This window comes from Talpa occidentalis, unplaced genomic scaffold, assembly GCF_014898055.3.
Source record: "Talpa occidentalis isolate TD23 unplaced genomic scaffold, MPIMG_talOcc4v2.1 talOcc4.12, whole genome shotgun sequence".
Lineage (NCBI taxonomy): Eukaryota > Metazoa > Chordata > Mammalia > Eulipotyphla > Talpidae > Talpa > Talpa occidentalis.
Genome location: NW_023601212.1, coordinates 10,096,028 through 10,116,934, shown reverse-complemented (window position 1 = coordinate 10,116,934; position 20,907 = coordinate 10,096,028). Strand labels below are relative to the sequence as shown.

At 57.1% G+C, this 20,907-nt stretch overlaps 3 protein-coding genes across 3 annotated transcripts; 2 read left to right on the top strand and 1 right to left on the bottom strand.

Annotated features, from left to right (window-relative positions):
* Positions 1 to 2,139: 2,139 nt before the first annotated feature.
* Positions 2,140 to 7,360, top strand: TUBB4A (tubulin beta 4A class IVa). Its single transcript, XM_037505211.2, has 4 exons — positions 2,140 to 2,260; positions 2,801 to 2,909; positions 3,017 to 3,127; positions 5,722 to 7,360. Exons 1-4 carry the CDS (start codon positions 2,204 to 2,206, stop codon positions 6,777 to 6,779), a joined length of 1,335 nt encoding a protein of 444 aa, XP_037361108.1. The 5' UTR covers positions 2,140 to 2,203; the 3' UTR covers positions 6,780 to 7,360.
* Positions 7,361 to 8,643: 1,283 nt separating this feature from the next.
* Positions 8,644 to 16,951, top strand: DENND1C (DENN domain containing 1C). The gene is made up of 23 exons (XM_037505209.1): positions 8,644 to 8,744; positions 9,763 to 9,827; positions 9,908 to 9,951; positions 10,098 to 10,147; positions 10,403 to 10,522; positions 10,608 to 10,677; positions 10,841 to 10,921; positions 11,007 to 11,072; positions 11,159 to 11,212; positions 11,327 to 11,437; positions 12,112 to 12,212; positions 12,317 to 12,362; positions 12,496 to 12,597; positions 12,691 to 12,816; positions 13,481 to 13,585; positions 14,258 to 14,348; positions 14,427 to 14,467; positions 14,680 to 14,751; positions 15,351 to 15,395; positions 15,463 to 15,570; positions 15,773 to 15,840; positions 15,967 to 16,174; positions 16,270 to 16,951. Exons 1-23 carry the CDS (start codon positions 8,728 to 8,730, stop codon positions 16,876 to 16,878), a joined length of 2,400 nt encoding a protein of 799 aa, XP_037361106.1. The 5' UTR covers positions 8,644 to 8,727; the 3' UTR covers positions 16,879 to 16,951.
* Positions 14,917 to 19,401, bottom strand: CRB3 (crumbs cell polarity complex component 3). The gene is made up of 4 exons (XM_037505208.2): positions 19,320 to 19,401; positions 18,470 to 18,546; positions 17,779 to 17,922; positions 14,917 to 17,428 (listed from the first exon to the last, which is right to left on the bottom strand). Exons 1-4 carry the CDS (start codon positions 19,399 to 19,401, stop codon positions 17,357 to 17,359), a joined length of 375 nt encoding a protein of 124 aa, XP_037361105.1. The 3' UTR covers positions 14,917 to 17,356.
* Positions 19,402 to 20,907: the final 1,506 nt, after the last annotated feature.

The window sequence follows — 20,907 nt, the reverse complement described above, 5'->3', positions numbered from 1 at the left end:
CCTAGCAGAGTGGCACAGGAAACTCCATTTTTCCAGCGCTGATCCCTAAACCATCCCCTTCCAACAGGGCCTCACCCATTTTATGTTTTTTAAGATTTGACATATTAAAAAATTAAGAAATACCAACACAGGCTAATGTATTCTTGGTATACATTAACGTGGATTGGTGGATCTCCTATTTCAATCCAGAAACCAGGTCTCAGGAATCAATTGTGACAATGCATTGGCTGATGACCTCAAAAGTCTACAGCATTGTTGGCATTGGTGTTTGGGGTGGGTAATTGTTTGCTGGGGGTGGGGGGCATTCTGTGCAGCATCTCTGGGCTCTATCTGTTAGATGCCAATAGCAGCCCGAGTTGTAAAGATCAAAGATGTTTCCAGACTTCTCGGCCAAGTGTCCCAGGGAGAGCTAATCACCCCCAGCTGAGAATTCCTGGGCTAAGTGATTTTATTAAGCCTCCCCCAGAGAATGTCTCCCACAATCATCTGAGCTACTGAGGTCTGGGATGCTGTGCATATTTAAATACACAAACCGCAGAGAGGTGAGTCAGAGATCCTGGGGGTCACCCTGGTCCATAACATCTAACCCGTTGGGAATTTATTCTAGAATATAGTGTGAGCTAGAACTCTAACTCAGTTTTTTTCCCAGTCCTCAGCATTATCACTATTTGGGATCAGGTAATTCTTGGGAAGGGGGGTGGGGAAGGACTGTCCTGTGTACTGGAAAATGTTTCAAAACAACCACCCACTAGATGCCACATACCATCCAAGCATGACAACAACAGAAAAAAAAAATCTCCAGTCATTGCCAAGTGTCCCCTAGGAGAGCAGAATCATCCCCAGCTGAGAACCACTGGTCAAAATTGTAGTAACTGGCCATCACGAGGTGCCAGCCGTAGCTAATCTGGCCAGCCCCATGCCCCCGCCCTCACCCCCACATTAGCCAGAAGCCATCCTGGGTAAGGGGGAGGCTTCCTGACATGATAGAACCAGAGGCTGCCTGCTGAAGGTGGCCCCGAGAAGCCTGGCCTTCATTAGAGGGTCAGTGCCGGAAGTCTGGTCCAGTCCCTGATAATAACTGCAATACTATTAGCTACAATTTATTTATTGCTTACTCTGTGCCAGGGGAAACTGGGGCCATCTTGTTAACTGGGTCATCTCACCGGACTCTCCCATTCCCCTCAAGGGTGGCCATTCTTGATTGCACCCTGCTTGCAGATTAGGAAATTCAGTCACAGACAGTTAAAGGGACCTGTGCAAGGTCATACAGCTAATAAGAAACATGAAGCTGGGAGGAGAGGGGGTTTGTAATAACAGCATTGAAGCAGAGGGGTGCTGATCTGGGAGGAGCAAAGCAGCTCCGGGGAATCACTATCCCCTCCCTACACCCCCCACCCCAAGATGTAATCCAGCTATGAGTCTTCATTTTCCACCCCTGGCAAGGCTGGGATGACCACATCTGCTACGAACCCAAAGCCAGCAGAGGCATCCAGGGGGAGCGCCCAGTTCCCCGCAATCTGTCAGCTTCCACAGCACCCCAGTCAAACATGGAAGGAAATTGTAGTTTTACTTACTACGCAGCTTCAAGATAAGTCCTCCAGGAACCGACCGCCCCCACCCCTCCCGAATAAATCGCTGCTCCGGCGCCCCCGGTTCGAACCCACTAGATGACCCTCCCAGTTAACACGAAGATTCTGGCGAATGAGACCTAAGTGGGGTGCAAGGGAGGCTGTGCACAGACCAACTGAGGCCGGGCGGCCGGGCCCGGGGCGCGGGCGGGAGGGGAGCAGGGAGAGGCAGGCGCTCCCAGTTGCTTGTTTACTGGGAGCTCGCTCTCCCCCCTCCCGACCTCTGCAAAATCTGGGTTGCCAGATGTGCTGGGGAGTGGGGACGGATGGGGGGGCGTGGGGAAATGGTGCAGACGAGCCCGAGGGGCCTCCCCCCAGGGTGGGCGAGGTCTCCTCGCCGCAGAGGAGGGCGATCCCTCCACTCCTGCACCCTCCGTCCGGGGGCGGGGCCAGGGGCGGGGCGGACCTGTGACCGGCTGTGACGAGGGCCGCGCCCGCTCTTATAGCGGCGCCCCCGGGGCGCAGGGACAGTGCTTCGCCGCTGCCGCCGAGCGCCCGCCGAGCGCCCACCTCCCGCCCCGCCGCCGCAGCCCCAGCCTCCGCGTCACCCCGCGTTCGCTGTCAGCGCCTCCGCCATGCGGGAGATCGTGCACCTGCAGGCCGGCCAGTGCGGCAACCAGATAGGGGCCAAGGTGTGCGTGGGACCCGGCCCCGGGAGGCGGTCGAGAGGAGCGGAGCGAGGTCGTTCAGCCTCGCAGGGCTCCCCCACCTTGGGTCTTTGGGGGTTACGGGTCCCCTGGAGGCCAGCACCCCAGGGACGGTGGGGGAGGAGCCCTGGGGGGCAGGGCCAGGCTGGGAACAAAGAGGCCAATGGGGGTGGGGCCTAACCTTCTGTCCGCTGACCACAGCTGTCTTCACAGCTGGACCACTGTCCCCTGCACACGCACAAAGAGAGGAGCCGTCTCCCCTCGCCGCTGCAGCCAGAGCCACTGACAGCAGCCAGCTAGGCTGGGGGTGGGAAGAGGGGGTAACTCTGCTTCACCCCGCCCCCACCACTCCCTTCTTGCTGCCTCATCCTTGCCTCCCACTATGCCTCCAGGTCCCCCATTCTTTTTGCTGGAGGGGAACAGGTGCCATCTAGGCAGGTGGTGTGGCATCCTGGCTCAAGAAGATGGAAGTGGGCTCTCTCTCTCTCTCTCTCTCTCTCCCTCCTCTTGCTATCATCCCTTTAGTTTTGGGAGGTGATAAGTGATGAGCATGGCATCGACCCCACGGGCACATACCATGGGGACAGTGACCTGCAGCTGGAGAGAATCAATGTGTACTACAACGAGGCCACAGGTAGGATGCAGGGGCATCTGTGGGAGTGGGGGTGGGGAGGAACCTGGAGAGAGAGGATGCTGGTTCCTGGCTCTCACCCCAGCTGCCCTCCATCTGCTTCCTTACAGGAGGAAATTATGTTCCCAGAGCAGTACTGGTGGACTTGGAACCAGGCACCATGGACTCAGTGCGCTCAGGCCCTTTCGGCCAGATCTTTCGGCCAGACAACTTTGTGTTTGGTGAGTCCCCAGCACGCAGCACAGGCAGAAATCCCTCCTGTTCCCCAGCTCAAATCAGGGCCTCAACCACGACCACAGCCCAATGAGGGCAGGACCCAGCAGTCAGGTCTGTGATAGGGGAACCACAGAGCACTGTGGTAGTCCAGGAAGCCTTTTGATGAAGGATGAGTGGTCAGGAAGGCTTCCTGGAGGAGGTGATATTTTAATTTAACAATTATGAACTGGAGCCAGAGTGCCTGAGTGCAAATCCCAGTTCTGTCACTTCATGCATTTGACAAATACTAATTGAGTCTGATTGCATGCCAGATTCCACTGTATCCCCTGGGGAGACAACCAAGGAACAAAGCAGACAAGGTCACGTCACCCCTGGAGCTGACATCCTGGTGGAGGGAGATGGGAAGCAAAGATAAGTAAATGAAACTCAGATAAGGACTGAGTCAGCTGGGTGACTGTGGATGGACCCACCCAAATTTCTCAGACACATCATCTTTAAAAAGGGATTATAGAAAAGACCTACTTTTCAGGCACATGATGCTTCAAGAGATTAGTATGTGTAAAGAACGTAGAATAATGCACAGAGAAAAGGGTAAATAAGCAATCATTGTGGATGCTTCATTATCATAGTATCTGAAGCCTAAAAGATGAGTAGAACTTGGACTGAGAAAAGGTCCTTGAAGGGAGAGAGGTGTCCCGACAGAGGCACAGCATGTGTGACAACAACAGGCACGTCTGCAGTAGGGTCAGTGGGCACGCACACTCTGATATTCCTCCAGGATCTTTCTTGGTGCCTCCTAGGTCAGGTTGACCGCCCCCACCTGGCTACTCAAGGTTCCCCCAACATCCCAGCACCTCTCCTCTTCAGGGCGATGTTGTTTAGAGTCTGGAGTCCAGGGAGTGATAAGAAAAGCTGTGTGACCTTGGACAAGTGACTTCCCCTCTCTGGTCTATGCAAAGATTCAACAAAATAATGAACCTCTGCTGCAGCGTTGGTGCACAATAGATCCTCAGGGTTGTAGGATACTCCAGTGGCTCCAGTCAGGCCAAGAGACTCTGTGACCTCTGGGAAACAGGGTAGAGGAGGTGGTAGTGAAAGTATCCTCTGAGGAGGTGACAGTGCACAGCCACCTGAAGGAAAACACAGCCAGGTGAGTACCAGGGAGGACAGCATACCAAGCAGCATGCACAGCCCACTCAGAGGCACTGAGGCAGCACAAGAGCCTGGTGTGTTGAAGGATCAGTGAGGAGCAGCTGATCCTCCTTGTGTCAGAGCAGCTGAAGCAGAGAAAAGGCAGGGAGGGGAGGGGAAGACAGGGAGGGGCTGGGGTAAAGGGTAGGTCTTTGTAGGACCTCCTAGGTGCACCAGGAGGAAGGTGGATGTGGGCTTTTGCAGGATCACCCCAGGGCTGTGGGCACGAGAGGGCCAGGCCTGACTCAGGTGCTCCCTGAGCCCTCTGGTGGCTGATGGGGGAAAGTGTATGGAGGAAGGAAGCCCTGGATCAGGGGCCAAGGCTAATAGGGCTGAGCGGATCCAGATGGGTGATGAGGGGGCAGGAGCAAGTTGGAGTCAGGGAAGGGGTGAGAAGAAATGTGAACTACTCACAAAAATACCAGTCAATATTCTAAGACTAATCCTCATCCTCCTGGAGCTTGCTTTCCCCTGTGAGATTATAGATGAGATGATTAGTAAGAAAGCATAGATTTGTCAGTGCTATGGTGAAAATCAAGTAGAAAAGAGGAATAATAAATGTGGAGGGGTTGCAGGTGTTTATAGAGTGACCAGGGGAAGGCTCGTTGCAGGTGACAAAGTCCTGAAAGAGGTGAGAGAGGGAGCCACGTGGAACTCTGGGGGAGGAGCATTCCAGGTGGCAGAAACAGCCTGTGTAAAGGTCCTGGGGCAGAACCATACCTGGCATGTTGGAGGATTAACAAGTAGGCCCATGTGGCTGAGGCAGAGTGATCAAGGGAGAGGATGAGGCAGGTTGTGTGGAGCCATGTGGGCACAGGGAGCACTTGGTCTTCTACCCAGACGCAGGTGGGAGGCCTGGGATAAAAGATGGTAGAAGTATTCAAAGATGGGAGTACTGAGATGATTTTGAGCCAATGTGGGCCATAATTAGATCTAACTTTTACCAGGATCCTCATGGCTGCTGGGTAAGGAGGGGGAGGATGGAAGCTGAAAGAACAATTAATAATAAAAATAATAGTAGTAGGGCCTCCCTGGTGGCGAAAGGGGTTAAGACGCAACCTATGAAGCTAACCACAGCCACTGCAGCACAAGTTGGATCCCTGGCCAGGGAGCTACCCACATGGTGCAGCAGACCTCTCCTGTCGCGCCCGCTGCTCCCCTCAGCAGTGTATTTCATCAGTCTGCCTGTTCTGTTCCCCTGCTCTGTCTCTGGTGAATCCTCTCCCGCCCCACCCCACCCCCACACCTCTGGCCAGTACCCCAGCTCTTAGATGCACAAAAATAAAATAAATATTAAAAAAATAATAGTAGTAATTAACATATTATTATTATTCAACCCCTGGGATGGCTGGGGTTGAGGGTGGGCTCGTCCCATAACTGTCTGTGTCCCTGCCCCTTCTCTCTCTAGGCCAGTCTGGAGCCGGCAACAACTGGGCCAAGGGTCACTACACCGAGGGCGCAGAGCTGGTGGACGCCGTCCTGGACGTGGTGCGGAAGGAGGCTGAGAGCTGTGACTGCCTGCAGGGCTTCCAGCTGACCCACTCGCTGGGCGGGGGCACGGGGTCGGGCATGGGCACGCTGCTCATCAGCAAGATCCGCGAGGAGTTCCCAGACAGGATCATGAACACCTTCAGCGTGGTGCCCTCGCCCAAGGTGTCGGACACGGTGGTGGAGCCCTACAACGCCACCCTGTCGGTGCACCAGCTGGTGGAGAACACGGATGAGACCTACTGCATCGACAACGAGGCCCTCTACGACATCTGCTTCCGCACCCTGAAACTCACCACCCCCACCTACGGGGACCTCAACCACCTGGTGTCGGCCACCATGAGCGGGGTGACCACCTGCCTGCGCTTCCCGGGCCAGCTGAACGCGGACCTGCGCAAGCTGGCCGTGAACATGGTGCCCTTCCCGCGCCTGCACTTCTTCATGCCCGGCTTCGCGCCCCTCACCAGCCGGGGCAGCCAGCAGTACCGCGCGCTGACCGTGCCCGAGCTCACCCAGCAGATGTTTGATGCCAAGAACATGATGGCCGCCTGCGACCCGCGCCACGGCCGCTACCTGACCGTGGCCGCCGTGTTCAGGGGCCGCATGTCCATGAAGGAGGTGGACGAGCAGATGCTGAGCGTGCAGAGCAAGAACAGCAGCTATTTCGTGGAGTGGATCCCCAACAACGTCAAGACGGCCGTGTGCGACATCCCGCCCCGGGGCCTGAAGATGGCCGCCACCTTCATCGGCAACAGCACGGCCATCCAGGAGCTGTTCAAGCGCATCTCCGAGCAGTTCACGGCCATGTTCCGGCGCAAGGCCTTCCTGCACTGGTACACGGGCGAGGGCATGGACGAGATGGAGTTCACCGAGGCCGAGAGCAACATGAACGACCTGGTGTCCGAGTACCAGCAGTACCAGGACGCCACGGCTGAGGAGGGCGAGTTTGAGGAGGAGGCCGAGGAGGAGGTGGCCTAGGGCTGCTCCCTTCACCTCCCGTTTGCCCCCCACCCCTAGGCTGCTGACCTCTGACCCCTAAGAGTGCTTGCAGACCCCCGCTTCACCCCAGAGCCTGACTCATCTCTGACCCTATCAACTTCTCTCCACCTGACCCTAACATGGCTTTGGAGCCCACGAACCTCACTGCACCTCTGACCCTGGCTCCCTCTGACCCTCAACTCCACTTCATCTCCAACCCCCTGAGCTCTTCCAACTCTAACATTCACATGAGCCCTGCTTCACCTCAGACCCCTGAGCCCTACCTTGAACTCCATGAGCCCTTCTTCACCCCAACCTCTCCTTCACCTTTAACCTCACCCATGAACCCCATTGCACCCCGAGACTTGTAAGACCCAGTTTACCTTTAACCTGCCCTCTAAGCCTCGCTTCACCTCCAGCCTGACCTTGCCTTACCTTTGATACCAGTTCCTGAACCTACTCCCCTCAGGTCCTGCCCACCTGCCTGTCCAGGGGTGTAGAGCCCTGGAGCAGGTGGGCACGAAAAGTTGTGCCCCTCCCCATCCTCTGCCCCCCGCCTCACCATCAATAAATGAATTATCTGCCACATTCCTTCGGTGTGCGTTTCCCTGTGGGAGGCCAGCAGCAGGGACCTCGCTCAGGGGATGGATGTAGGCATTGAAAGGGCATCTGACCCGAGAAAGGGGGCAGAGGTTTTGGAGTCAAACAGACCAGGCTGTGCCATTAACTCGCTGTAGAGTCTTGAGTAAGTCACCTGCCCTTCTGAGCCTTGATTTGCTTACCTGTAAAATGGGATCACATTGTCCCCCATCATCCCCACACGCTCACCTCGGGAAGGTTTGAGGACTTGAGGTCTCACGGGCACCATCCCTGGCACAGAGTGGGCATCTGTGGATCAAGCCACTGCCGTTCTCTTGGCCACTTACAGGAGGCATCTCCCGAAATGAGAGGATACAGGAGAGGTTTGATTCAGGCTTAGCCTCGACCTAAGCATTAGGTGACTTCTCAGGGACGCTTCATGGGGTTGCTGAGACAAGAACCGTGTCTGCTTATGTTACACAGGCAGAAACAGATCTCGAGGACATTCCACTTTGAGGTCATACATCAGGAATAGGAATTCTTCTTTTACCTCTGTCCCCACCGGTTTGTCATTGGGTGTCTGTCCTGAATTAGAGTGAATCTCAGAAATGAAGAGGGCTGGGGGTGGGGGGGGCTCTGCGGAGTCCAAGTCTGTCTTAGCCCAGTTGGGCCACTGTCACGGAATCCCACTGACTGGGTAACTCATCAACAACAGACATTTATTCTCACAGTGCTGGAGGCTGGAAGTTTGAGACAAAGGCATCAGCAAAGTCTGGTAAGGGCCCACTCTGGTTCGAAGACAGTCATCTGCTGGTTTGTGTCTGTGACTGCATTCTGCCTGCATGACTGTCTGCCATAGGTCACTTCTTGGCTGTGTGTGTGTGTGCGTGTGTGTGGTCTATTTATGCCTGTATCTGATTGCTGTGGTCAGAACCACACGGGGACTGTCCACTCTCCAGCCCAGCTCCCTCTGGTGGTCCTTAAGGGAATGGCCAGTGGGCCAGTGTGGACAGACCATGAGATAGAGTTGAGGAAAGAGGAAGAAAGCTTTTGTGAATCCGTGGCTGCCACAGAGAGGGGACAGCTTGTGCATGATGGCAAAGACCAGAAGGGGCTCACCCTGGCAGGACAGGCCTAGGGGCCTGGCCCTGAGCCTGCACTAATAGCCCACCCGAGCCTGGGAAGGTTGGCAGGCAGGATGCCTGGGTCTCTTGGAGTGGGTGGGGGCAGGGGCCTCCCTCCGGGGACGTCACCCACTAAACTTCCTCTCTCAGCCACACAGGAAGCAGAGCTCAAGGCCCAGCTTCACTCCAGCACAGGCCCCCAGGACCCTGGGGAGAGGGCTCCACTGGCCGGCCCTGCAGGGACCATGGGATCCAGAGCTGAGTAAGAACTGCCCCTTCCTCCATCCCCCACAGTAAGGTCTCCACAGCAGGCCTGGGCCAGGACGTAGGGGTGCGGGGCTGGCGCAGGCCCCGGAGGGACCAAGAGACACAGAGGCAGGTCACCGACTCTCAACCGCCCACAGTATGGATCCCACACACAGGCACACTCAGGCCTCTCAGCTCCTCCTCGCTCTCTCCCCAGCTCCGTGTGACTCAGTTTGTAGCCCTGAGTGTGAGCCTTTTGGTGTACCTGAGTGATGGGGAGCAGGGCTTACGGGAGGATGGGAGTCTAGGGGTGTCCATATGCGTGAGTGGCTGAATAGGGCTTGGATCTGCGTGAGGGTGAGGTGCAGGGTGGGCGGGGGGTGGGAGGGTCCCCCTGTCAGGTTCTGTGTGTCTTTGCCAGGACGTTGTGTCTGCATATACTCTCCATCCCCTTCCTCTGCGGCCCTTCAGGTCTGACGTTGCTTCCCCAGCCCAGTCCCAGCACCCTCTGCGGGGAGGGAGGAGGAGATGAGGGAGGGAGGCAGGGATTACATGGCTCACAGAAGCCGGGGGGCAAGCTGCTCTTCTTTCTCTGATGAGGAATTAGGCATCAGCACCCAGGGGCCCACAGAGTTTTGCACACGGATGCACGGCCAGGCCCCTCGTTCTCTGGACCACAGGCATCTTCACACCCTTACTCAGCCACACTCACAGCCATGCAGGAAAAAGGTGTTATTCGCCCTTACATTAGCTGGGTCACACATACTCACAATTCCACCTGACACATACACTGGGCACTCACGTGCTCAAGGTCACACATACACACGCCCTGTCTCTGCATCCCACTCCCAGCAGGCACACAGATGGACACGCACAGCCTGCACACTGCTGCCATAGCTCTCGGGGTCACACACACACGGGTACCCCAGTCACACGTGCATACACAAACACACATTTGTGCAGAGCCCACACAGACATAACCACACACAGAGAAGCAAGTCACTGGACCCACTAAGCTGTCTCCTGTCCCACAGAGGGGGTCCCCCTGCCATGTTTGATTGGTTCTTCGAAGCTACCTGCCCTGACTCCCTGCAGGAGGGTGAGTTGGGGTATCAAGTAGGGGTGGGAAGCTGGAGGGTAGGTCTAGACACCCGAATATAAGACCTGCTCTCCTCACAGATCCCCCCATCCTACGGCAGTTCCCCCCAGACTTCAGGGACCAGGTATGCTTCTGGTTCCTTGTTCCCGGGGTGCCCGGCCATTCCTGCTGGGGGAGACTATGTCTCTGACCTGGGGCCCAGGGGTGGCACCAGACCCTGGGCCCCAGGCCTCAATGGGGCTGGAGTATGTGTTTCTCTCTACCCCCCAGGAAGCTATGCAGATGGTGCCTAAATTCTGCTTCCCTTTTGATGTGGAAAGGTACGGAATAAGGAAGTGGACACCCCAGGAGCCAGGGGCTCACACCTCTCAGGAACTCCAGGGGTTCAAACACCCGGGGACTCAGATATCCAAAAACCCACACACGCAGAGACCATGACACCCTAACACCTAGGGACATAGACGCCCCGGGCTCTGAAAGATAGTGATCTGTACACCCAGATCGCAGACACAGGAGCACTGTTGGGGGGTCAGGGAGCAGGGATGCCCAGGTCTGAGAGTCTTTCCTGCCTCTAGGAAGCCCCACATCCCCGCTGTACAGCACTTCACCTTCACCCTGACCGACCTGACTGGCACTCGTAGATTTGGCTTCTGCCGCCTTCGGGCTGGTGCCCAGAGTTGCCTCTGCATCCTCAGGTGTGGGATATGGGATCTGGGGTGGGAGGGGATGGAGGGGTGTCCACTAGGAGCACTTCAAGGAAACCGTGCCCTCTCTCCACAGTCACCTACCTTGGTTTGAGGTGTTCTACAAGGTGCTGAACACAGTGGGGGACCTCCTGGCTCAAGATCAAGTGAGATCAGGAACCCCCTCACTCCCAGGGGAGTTAGAGCCGTGCTCCCTCACGTCCCCAGGCCTGACCCTAACCCCTTGGCTCCTCCCAGACCTCTCCGTCTAAGTCAAAGCCCTCAGTTTCCCAGCCCATGTTCTGTCTCAGACATCCCACCCCCACCCAGGTCTCTGAGGCTGAGGAAATTCTTCTAAACGTGCTGCGGCAGCCCCTGCCTGGGCCCCAGGCCTCTATGGGGCTGGAGCTGGTGAGTAGCCCCAACCCCTGGGTGTCAGGCCCCAGGTAGGTGGGGAAGCTCCTCAGTCCTGAAGACTGCAACTGCCTCTCCCCAGAACAGCGGAATGACCATCTCCAGCGCACAGGGCATCCTGCCCCCGGCCCCGGGGAAGAGCAGGCCGGTGAGTGGGGCTCCAGGACCCCGGCAAGTAAGGCGTCCGAGCAGGCCAAGGCCTGCCTGACCGCTGTGCTCCCAATCCCCCACCAGCTTTCCTGCTTCGTGGCCCCGGACTCCGGCCGCCTGCCATCCATTCCTGAGAACGTGAGCGAAAACCGGGCAGGCACCCCTGGGGGTGACAGGTGTCCAGGCCCCTGGGGGCTGGAGGGTGCCAGGTCGTAGGGTCCCTCGCGCCCAGCGTTGCTCTCTGCTCCTCAGAGGAACCTAACGGAGCTGGTGGTGGCGGTGACCGACGAGAACATCGTGGGGCTGTTCGCGGCGCTCATGGCAGAGCGAAGGGTCCTGCTCGTCGCCAGCAAACTGAGCACCGTGAGGCGCGGCCGAAGGGCCAGTAGGGCCGGGGGAGGGACCGAGGCCGGGCTTCGCCCCTGGGGGCGGGACAACGGGCCAGATTCCTAGCGCTGACCCCACCCGGCTCCATGCTGGCGGGGCCCCTTTGGAGGTGAGGGTTCAGCTGAACCCTGGATCCGCCCCCATGGGGGTGGGCGCGCGGGGGGGGGGGGGGTGCATCAGGGGAGGCTGCGCAGTTGCTCTTTCTCTTTGGAACCGCTGAGCTCAGATTCCGCCCACTACGACACAAAATAAGGCCGACCCCGCCCTCCTGGGGGTGAGATTAGGTAAAACTTCCCGCTGCGGGAGCTGCGTGTTGGCTCCACCCCGGGGGCGGCGCCGGGGCGAGCTCACTCCTCGCCACGCCTCTCTATGGGGGTAGTGGGGTGAAAGGCGCCCTAACCCTGCAGTCCCAGAGAGAGGGACCAGGAGCAGCTCAGTCCTGCCTTCACCCGTTCCAAGTGCTGTAATTCGTCGAATTCTGGGTCTCCACATGATCCCAAGGGCGTCTAGTTTCCACCCCGACCCAGCAGCGGGTGGGGAGGGTTAGTGACAGGAGAAGGCGACTCAGGAAATGAGGTGGGAGAGCCCCCGTGTCAGAGAGGGTCGCTGAAGGGTCCAGGCCCTAACCCGGGGCCCCCACCCATCCCCAGCTGACATCATGCATCCACGCGTCCTGCGCCCTCCTGTACCCCATGCGCTGGGAGCACGTGCTAATCCCCACGCTGCCACCGCACCTGCTGGACTACTGCTGGTGAGGGGCGAGGCCTGGGAGGCAGCAGGGTTGGGGAGGAGGGCTGGGGTCCTGGGGATCTGGGGGCAGCACCTGCATGACCCGCCCCCCTCAACTACCCACAGCGCACCCATGCCCTACCTCATCGGAGTGCACGCCAGTCTTGCCGAGGTGAGCGGGAGCACACCTGGTCCACGCAGGTGGCAGTGAGGCCGGGAGGGTGTCGGGACCCCTTCCTCTGCATCCCCAGATACCCTTCCCCGCCAGGAATTCCTGGGTTCTGAGCGTCTGCTCCCCAACACAGAAAGTTCGTGAGAAAGCCCTTGAGGACGTGGTGATGATGAACGTGGACTCCAACACCTTAGAGACCCCCTTCAACGACGTGCAGGAGCTGCCCCCAGAAGTGGTCAGTGTCTCCCTCCCACCCCTGTGCAAGCGTATGGGAGGCGTAGTCCTTGTCCTGCCGCTCAGCCTCCGCTCTCTCCCCCTGGTCCTCCAGGTGTCCCTACTGAGGCTACAGCTGAGGAAAGCCGCCCTGACCCCCGGGGAAGGGGTGTCCCGTCTCTTCCTCAAAGCCCTGGTCCTGCTCTTTGGGGGCTACCGAGATGCTCTTATCTGCAACCCGGTGAGCAACGGAGACCCTGAGGGAGAAGACTCGGGGCTTGCCCAAGGGAGTCAGAATAATGCCACCTGGAGTCTGCAGAGTGCTGACTCTGCTTCCACTTGCTCCTTGTGAAAGGAATTCTCAAAGCTGTTGTGTCCCCATTTTACACGAGGGAAAAACAGGGGCTTCTTGGAGAAGCCCCACAGGGGTTAATATTGAAACTGGAAACTGGACTTGGACCTGACTTTCAACAACACACACCTGAGTTTTTTTCCAACTTTTCCAATCAAAACTTGGGGGGAGGGGTCCATCCCTTGAGCGGTGATGTGCCTTGACAGCACATCCAAAATCCGCCCATGCCTTCCCTTCCTCTATCTCCATCCCGGTCTGGCCCCCATTATTGCTCGTTGGACGGGTACACTGGCCTCCCCCAGGAGTCCTCTCTCCTGAGCTCCCACTCCCATTGCCCAGCCTGTCCTCCCAGCGGGGCTGAGAGGTCACTCTGCATGAGTCAGGTCCCCCTCGACCTCAGCTCACAGGCCTCCCAGGGCTCCGCCTCCCTGGGACCCACGGAGCCCTGCACAAGATGGGGGACACAGAGGTGCTCACTCAACATTAGATAGATCTATGGTACAGTGAGGAGGCAGCTAGGATGAGAGCACAGACAGCTAGGTCTTTCTTCCAGGGCCAGCCTGTGACCTTCAGCGAAGAAGCCTTCTTGGCCCAGAAGCACGGGGCACCCCTGCAGGCCTTCCACCAGAGGGCTGTGCACCTGCAGCTGTTCAAACAGGTGTGTCTGAGCCTGAGGGAGAGGCCGGGGCGGGGGGGGGGGGGGGGGGGGGGGAGGGGGGGGGGGGGGTATGTGTCTCTGAGGGTGGCACTAGGGCTGAAGGGGTGGACCCCTGAGTCCTATGGGTGAGGCTATAGAGGGTCCAGTGGCACCCTCACTCCAAGTTCCCCAGAATGGAAGAAGCAGGACTCAATTCTTAGTCTCGAAAAATGGGAGCCCCTGACCTGAATTTGTGAGGAATAAGATCTACTTCTAGGTCCCTGAGAAGATGGATTGGGACCAAATCCTCAAGTCCCCAAGGGGCTTAACTTCCTGGGTCAAGGTGGAGGGGACTGGGGTGGGGGAAGTGGGGCTGAATTCCTGGGTTCTTGGGAGAAGGCAGGCTGGTCTCCAGGGCCCCTCGGGGCAGGCTTGGGTCCTGGGTGGGGTCCGCCCGTTCCAGGGTCTGAGGGGCAGTCTGACGACCACATCCCTGTGATGGAGTCTGGTCCCTGAGAGGGCAGGGAGAGGGCTGAGGCCGGCTTCCTACCCCCAGGTCCTGAGGATGGGTCTCTGGAGGGGTGAGAATTGCTCCTAAACCTCAAAGACGAGCAGACTCCTGGACCTTGTTTCGGATGGGTGGGTGGCAGTCTCGCATCGGACTCACTGTCTCCCCCCACCCCCCACTCCCAGTTCATCGAGGGCCGCCTGGAGAGGCTCAACACGGGAGAAGGCTTCTCAGACCTCTTTGAGCAGGAGATTACTCGTGGCGGGTCCTCCTCAGGTGAGCCCTGTGCCCCAGGGGCCCCACACCAGCCCCCTCATCCTGAGCCATCCTGCCAAGACCACTCTCCTGTTCTAGGAACCCTGCGCTCCTACCAGCTCTGGGCGGACAGCCTAAAGGTAACAGCCCCCAGCACCTGCTCAGTGTTAATTCTTGGACACATTTAATCCGCAACAGTCCCCAGGCTGGTTTGTAGATAGAGGCGAAGAAATGGAGACTCAGGGAGGGAAAGGGACTCACCCAGCCCCACACTGTCCGGGGTGGGGAGGTAGCATCTGGGGTCACCCTAGGGGCCTAAGCAGTGACCTCCCTTGGCATTTTCTCTCTCCAGAAAGGTGGCGGTGCCCTCCTACATTCGGTCAAGGCCAAGACCCAACCAGCCGTGAGGAACATGTATCGCTCGGTGAGGCTGGACTAGACAGGCCACTTGTGGGAGTGACAAAGGCAAGGAAAGAATATGTCAACCCCTCGCGGTGGCAGACATTTTAACCCCAACATTTAAAGTGCAGACACTTTATCAGAACTGAGCCAGTGGTTAAGCCATTAACAATTCTTCCCACTTTTACTTTCCAATCACCAGACTCATTGTCAGCATCATTTTTTTTTTATTTTTTTTACTTCTCAGCATCATTTCTTTCCCATTTAACATTGACAATCAAGACGGATTGGTGAACATCTTTTGTCCTCAAACATTACAATCATTTTTTGCAGCTTAGAATTGTTGATTTCATTTTATTCTTTGCTCAGCTTTTGAACACTGACACATTTGTATGAGTTTTTTGCCACTTCCTGTTTCATATGGGGACTATTCCTTTTTATATGTTAGTCAAAGGGGTGAGCGCTTGTATGACCTCACACATAGTGCACAGGGAAGTGTGAATATACTTGTAAGACGCAAACATGAACACATGACAAGATGAAGCTGGCCTAGAGGATGGAGGGCAAGGCTCCTGAATGCCCCTGGTCAAGTCACCCTCTAATTCCTCTTTGGCTCCTCCACAGGCCAGGAGTGGCTTGAAGGGTGTGCAGAGCCTTCTGATGTACAAGGTAAGACCAACAGCCCAATGCCTGGAGTGGAGGGGAGGGGCTCCTGGCTCATCCACCCACTTCCTAGGATGGAGACTCTTGCATGAAGAGAGGGGGCTCCCTGAGAGTCCCCAGTCTCACCAGCCGCTCAGATCGCCTGCAGCAACGCCTGCCTATTACCCAGCACTTTGGACAGGTAAGACTGTGTCCCTACCACCAAGGTACACACCTGGATTGATCACAGAGCCCTCCTCCCTCACTCCGTTTCCATCCAGATATCTTTCCCTTCAAATACCCAATATTTGGTGCCGATTTCACACTCACCCTCCTTCTGAAAATCCCTGATTGTGTAGCTCCTGAGGTTCCACCCTCAACCCCCCAAAATCTCTCCTCTGCAGAACCGGCCCCTTCGCCCCAGCAGGAGACTCCTACTGGAAGACAGACCTTCGGAGTTCCTGGGGGAACAGTAAGGCTCAAAGGCGGGAGAGGGCAACACAGACGGGGGAGTGGTCCCTAAACCTGAGCCTCCAGAACACCTGGGCCACGACTGGTAGTCTCGGGCAGATAGTTGACATTGCCCATCCCTACCCAGGACACCCCCAGTGAGCCGTGAGGATGCCCCAGATTCATGGGCAGAGGACGCTCTGGACAGCAGCTTCCTGGGATCTGGGGAAGAACTGGATTTGCTGAGTGAGATTTTGGACAGTCTAAGCACAGGAGCCATGAGTACACGCAGCCTGCGTCCCAGCCAGAGCTTGGACTGCTGCCATAGCGGGGGCCTAGACAGCTGCTGCAGCCTGGTGAGAGCCCCCAATCCCCCCACTTGCCCATCCTACTTGCCAGCCCTTCCCTTAGCTAAAGCCAGTAACTTACCCATCTCCCAATCCTACCCCAGCCGGACATACCAGGAAGACCAATATGGCAACCAGATGACGAGGAAGCACTAGAACCCCAGACCCTGTCTATGCCTGCCAGCCTTCCGTGTCTGCAGACCCTCCAGCCGTTGGATACCACACTCTCCTCAAAGAACCTCACTTCTTTGCTTCCCTCAGAGGCCAGCCAAGAAATTATTTCTCCATCTCAGTCTTCATCTGTAGACCCAAGCAGCCAAAGGGACCCTAAATTCTCTCTCCCTGAGCCCCAACCCCTAATCCTACATCTCTCCCCTCCCCACAACGTAGCTGAAGATCCCAGAGCACAGGAGAGCCCCTGCTCCCAGCTCTCCACAACACAGAGCCACCCAGAAAGCCACCAACTTCTGGCCGTGACAGAGCCCGGATTGGATATTAACTGGACAACCCTTGATTCTTCCTCAAGTTCTGGCTCCCCAGAGCTCCCCAAAGCTCAGTCTTCTAAGGTTCTGCTAGCAGAGAATGTTCACTTCCAGTCCCTGGAGGGGTGGGAAACCCCCAAATCTCCTGCTGCACCCACAAGCACCTGGAAGGAGCCCCAGGCCAAGAGCCAGCCCAGAGTTGCTGAGCTTAAAAAGTGTTTTGAAGGTTAAGGATCAGAGGTCTTCAGGAGACCCCAGGCCTTCAATAAAGCCTCAAGAGCCCAAGCCTGTTTTTTCCTAGTGAGTTTATATGGGGCCTCTATCTGCTCAAAAACCCGCTTTATCCATCACCTTCCCTCCTGGGGCAGCCTCCAGCTGGCTCCTAGTAACACCAAAAAGTGGCTCTCTTCCAGAAAGTTCTCCCCACCCCTAGGACCCTTGTAAACTTATAATTCATCTCTCAACAGTCTATGAGCCCTGCATTTACCTCCTCTATCCTGCCCCCACCAGCTCAAAAAAAGGCTTTATTATATTTCACCACCAATTATATATATAAAGTGAGCAGCACCACCCTCCCTCGCCCTAGGAGCAGAGTCTGTGAAGCACCTTCCCCTTCTATTATTAAGCACTGTGTGGGGCTGACTGCCCGGAGTGGATTCTGCCTTCTCCCAAGTTCCCACAGCAAGGAAGGGAGATGGATAAAGGGGACCTAGATGGGCAGGCATCCCCGCACCTTCTCCTTGGAGTCCTGGGGGGCCCGGGCCTCGGCTGCATGGGTGAACTGAAAGGAAAGGAAGAGGGAGTTGTCGGGCCCGTGCAGCAGCAGGACAAACGGCCGAGCGAAGGTGCTGCAGCAAGCGGGGAGGTGGATCCCCAGCCCCAGCACCCCCAAGTGCAGGCGGAATCAAGCAGAGATGGCATGCTTCGCAGAGCCCACCCAAGAGGTACCCCGTGGCCCCCCAAGTCCTCCTGAACCATCAGAGGCCGGTGTCTCGGTGGCAGCTGCTGTGTGTGAGCGCACGCCGGGCGGTCCTGGGCAGTGGTGGCTGCTGCGGCGGGCCCCAGAGTTCAGATGAGTCGCTCCTCAGGTGGGAGCTTGAGGTTGGGGGGCGGTGGCGCGCGGGCACCCACCTGCTCCTCACTGCTGGGCCGGTAGGTACCCTCTGTCTGCCGCTTCTCTCGAAGTTTTCGCACCAGCAGTGCCAGCCCCACAGCAAGAAGCAGGGCACCCAGGAGGGAAAAGACCACAATGATGGCGGTGATGGCCCCCGGAGACTGCAGGAAAGGGGATCAGTGTGACGCTCCCTCCTTGGAGGAGCTGATCTCCCCCTAGACCTCCCACATGAAAACCATGTGGATTCCTAATCCCCATCGTCATGCCCACCACACGCACACATGCGCGCTCACCCCCCACTGTCACTTTCAGTCATCTGGTTCTTCCACCCAAATTCCTGATCCCCATGGAACACATCTGGGGCTCCCAGACTCCCGCACCAGCCATGTCTAGGATCCCCCTCCCAAGCACCTGCCTCATTCAGGCTCCTACTACTCTCCTCCCCATGCTGGAGAAGCATGAGGGACTCCTGCCCCCCCCACACTTGCTGTGTACAGTATTCTTATCCATCCCCTTCCTCAAACTCCCTAGTCTGGGGCCCTGGATCTCCCTAGTTGCCATTTTGGTATTCTGGTGTCTGATTCCTCCCCCCAACCCCAGCCTTCCACTTCTGGGGGTGGGGATGCTCTGTGTCCCTTCCACCTGCTACACAAGGAACTGCAGAATAGCATCCCTGCTGCCCCCCTCCCACATATACCCCCAACTTACCAGGCCCCCATTAGAGCCAGAGCCTGGGTCAGGGGGCGTAGTGGTGCTATTCTCCTCATTTGCACGGGGGTCCAATGCTGTGGAGCGATGATGGGTAGAGAGGATAAGTGAACCCCCACCTATATTCTTTGCACCTCATGCATCTGCCCCTTCCTGAGGCGTACCCTCTCTCATCTAGAGCTCTGCCCTCCTGAGTGTTCATTCTCATAAAGATTGTGGGTACAATGCTGAAAAACCAGCCAGCTGATTGTGCTCCCACCAGCCCAACAGAGCCCTGCCCGGAGAAACCAGCAAAGAGTACTTTGCAGTTTTGCTTGCGATGGGGGCTGTTACAATAAGGTTCCGGAAGACCAGCCCGCCCTCCTTCCCTTCCCTTCCCCCCCTCCCCTCCCCCAGGGCTCAGCCCTCCTGCGGGCCTTAAGGATCTGGGCGGGTCCTGCCTTTTTCCCTGCAGTGTCTGACTCACACCTCCCCCCAGGCTCCCGAAACTGGAATATAAGGCCCACACCTAGGGCCCACCTGGTCAACCTGTGTTCGGAGCCCCCAGGCAGGGCTTCTCCTGGATTTCCGTCGGTCCAAAACACCTCAATTAGGAGGTGCACTCAGACTCACTGTTCTCTCCACCCAGCTCACGATCCCTCCCGGTTCAGGAACCCAGGAATTCTCCTGACCAACTCCCTCGGTCCAAAAATGGCTCAGAACTCTAAATCCCCAGCCTTGATCCGTAGACGCCTGCCCCGCTTAAGTTATGCCATGCCGACCCCCAGTTCCTGACCTCTCAGGGTCCCAGGTATCCAGCGCTCCTCGGGCCCGCCCCCAGCACCCTCCCCCACCCCCCACCGGTACCTACTTAGCCCCCAGACCTGGCCCCAGCCGGTCTGCAGCAGCTGCAGGCCGAGGGCGAGGAGCAGCCCCAGGCCGGGGCTCGCCATGGGCCGGCGACGTGCTGGTGGCACCCGGGACCCGGCTTCTCGCGCGCGCCGTTCCTACCGCATCTCCGGCCCGAGGTACCTGCGACCCGGCACCTGGGGACGGGAGGAGAAAGGCCGGGTCGTGGGGGAGGCGCAGGCCCAGAGGAGGGGCACCCGTGCCAGGGCACCCCGGAGTCCCGCCCCGCCCCCGCCGTCAGAGTTCAGAGATTAAAGATTAACTCCGGGCGGGGGCGCGTTCTTGTGCTGGAGAAAGGGAAGAGGGGAGGGGGCGGCAGGTGAAGCCACGCGTCTTATCTCCTTACCTGCCCCGGGAGCCTTCGACTTCGCTCAGGTTCCCGCCCGGGCGCCTCGCTCGAACCCTCGAAGAGTCCGTCGGTCGCCCGGTCGGACTCCACCAGCTCCTCCCGCTCACGTGACCCGGAAAGTTTAGTCACTTACCTGAGAGGGGAGCGCACTTCCGGCCTGTGCACCTGAGCCTAGATGAGAGGGCGGAGTCCCGCAGGGGGCGGGGCGGCGCAGGAGGCTTACCTGTAACGGGAACCCAATCCAGTAAAAGGAGGAATAAAACGGGGTGGAAGCGCGCAGGTGCAAGAGACTTCCCACCTGTATTGCGGACACAGCTGTAGGATCGCACAGGTGTAGCGACGCACCGCGCCGGTGTTTGGGTGCTCCTGTCTGGGGGAACTCTAATAAAGAAAACCTGTGTGTATACACCTGCATGGTTTCAAATCTGTACAAAAGACATATGCACGGATACATAAGAAAAACAACTATAGGAGACAACTGCATTGAATCACACCTGTTTGGTGTAGACTGAATAGAAGCATACGTGTGTAGAAAACTGCTATATCGAATACACCTGCATCATACCAAACACCTGGTTGAGGGACTCTGGTATAGGGTACACCTGTTTGGGAAGTGAATCTACATGGCTTACTTATGACACGAACAACACTTGTATGAGGAATTGCTGTGTGGAAATGTATTGGAAATACCTATACGAGACATGCCTGCATTTAAGTACCCCTGAATGGGCCCCAGTTGTATGGAAACAAATCCATATGGGTGTATATATAAATGGAACACACTCAGAGGGGGTCTATATAACACGTCCCTGGATAGAGGAACACCTGTTAAGAAACATGCCTGTGAGGTGAAGGAAGCGGCCTTGTCTGAAGGACATCTGCATATAATTGAACTCAAAGGAGAGGGAAAACTGAGAACATCAGCCTGGGGCACAATCCCATTGAAGCACATCTGGCTGAGGGGGGCACCTGGTCAGAGGCTCAGGTGTACAGAGGCTACCTGTCAGATAATCAGATGCATCTGTGAGAAAACATTTGTTTGGGGCATTTCTGTGGGAAGACATCTGTATCCCCTTTGCTGTAGAGCACCGACAAGAACCATCTTTGAATGATAACATCTCTTAGAATACCCTCCTTCTCTTCTTTTTTTTAAAGATTTATTTATTTATTCATACAAGAACTGGGGCAGAGGCCAGAGGTG

What these genes read in the sequence shown, in the direction of transcription:
- TUBB4A (XM_037505211.2), top strand. Translation starts at nt 2,204, where the DNA reads ATGCGGGAGATCGTGCACCTGCAGGCCGGCCAGTGCGGCAACCAGATA. An exon ending in GCAACCAGATAGGGGCCAAG is followed by an intron (nt 2,261 to 2,800) that starts GTGTGCGTGGGA and finishes TCATCCCTTTAG; the next exon opens with TTTTGGGAGGTGATAAGTGA. An exon ending in GTACTACAACGAGGCCACAG is followed by an intron (nt 2,910 to 3,016) that starts GTAGGATGCAGG and finishes GCTTCCTTACAG; the next exon opens with GAGGAAATTATGTTCCCAGA.
- CRB3 (XM_037505208.2), bottom strand. Translation starts at nt 19,401, where the DNA reads ATGGCGAGCCCCGGCCTGGGGCTGCTCCTCGCCCTCGGCCTGCAGCTG. An exon ending in GGGCCAGGTCTGGGGGCTAA is followed by an intron (nt 18,547 to 19,319) that starts GTAGGTACCGGT and finishes ATCGCTCCACAG; the next exon opens with CATTGGACCCCCGTGCAAAT. An exon ending in GGCCCAGCAGTGAGGAGCAG is followed by an intron (nt 17,429 to 17,778) that starts GTGGGTGCCCGC and finishes CTTTCCTTTCAG; the next exon opens with TTCACCCATGCAGCCGAGGC.
- DENND1C (XM_037505209.1), top strand. An exon ending in CCCCGGGGAAGAGCAGGCCG is followed by an intron (nt 11,073 to 11,158) that starts GTGAGTGGGGCT and finishes ATCCCCCACCAG; the next exon opens with CTTTCCTGCTTCGTGGCCCC. An exon ending in TCGCCAGCAAACTGAGCACC is followed by an intron (nt 11,438 to 12,111) that starts GTGAGGCGCGGC and finishes ACCCATCCCCAG; the next exon opens with CTGACATCATGCATCCACGC.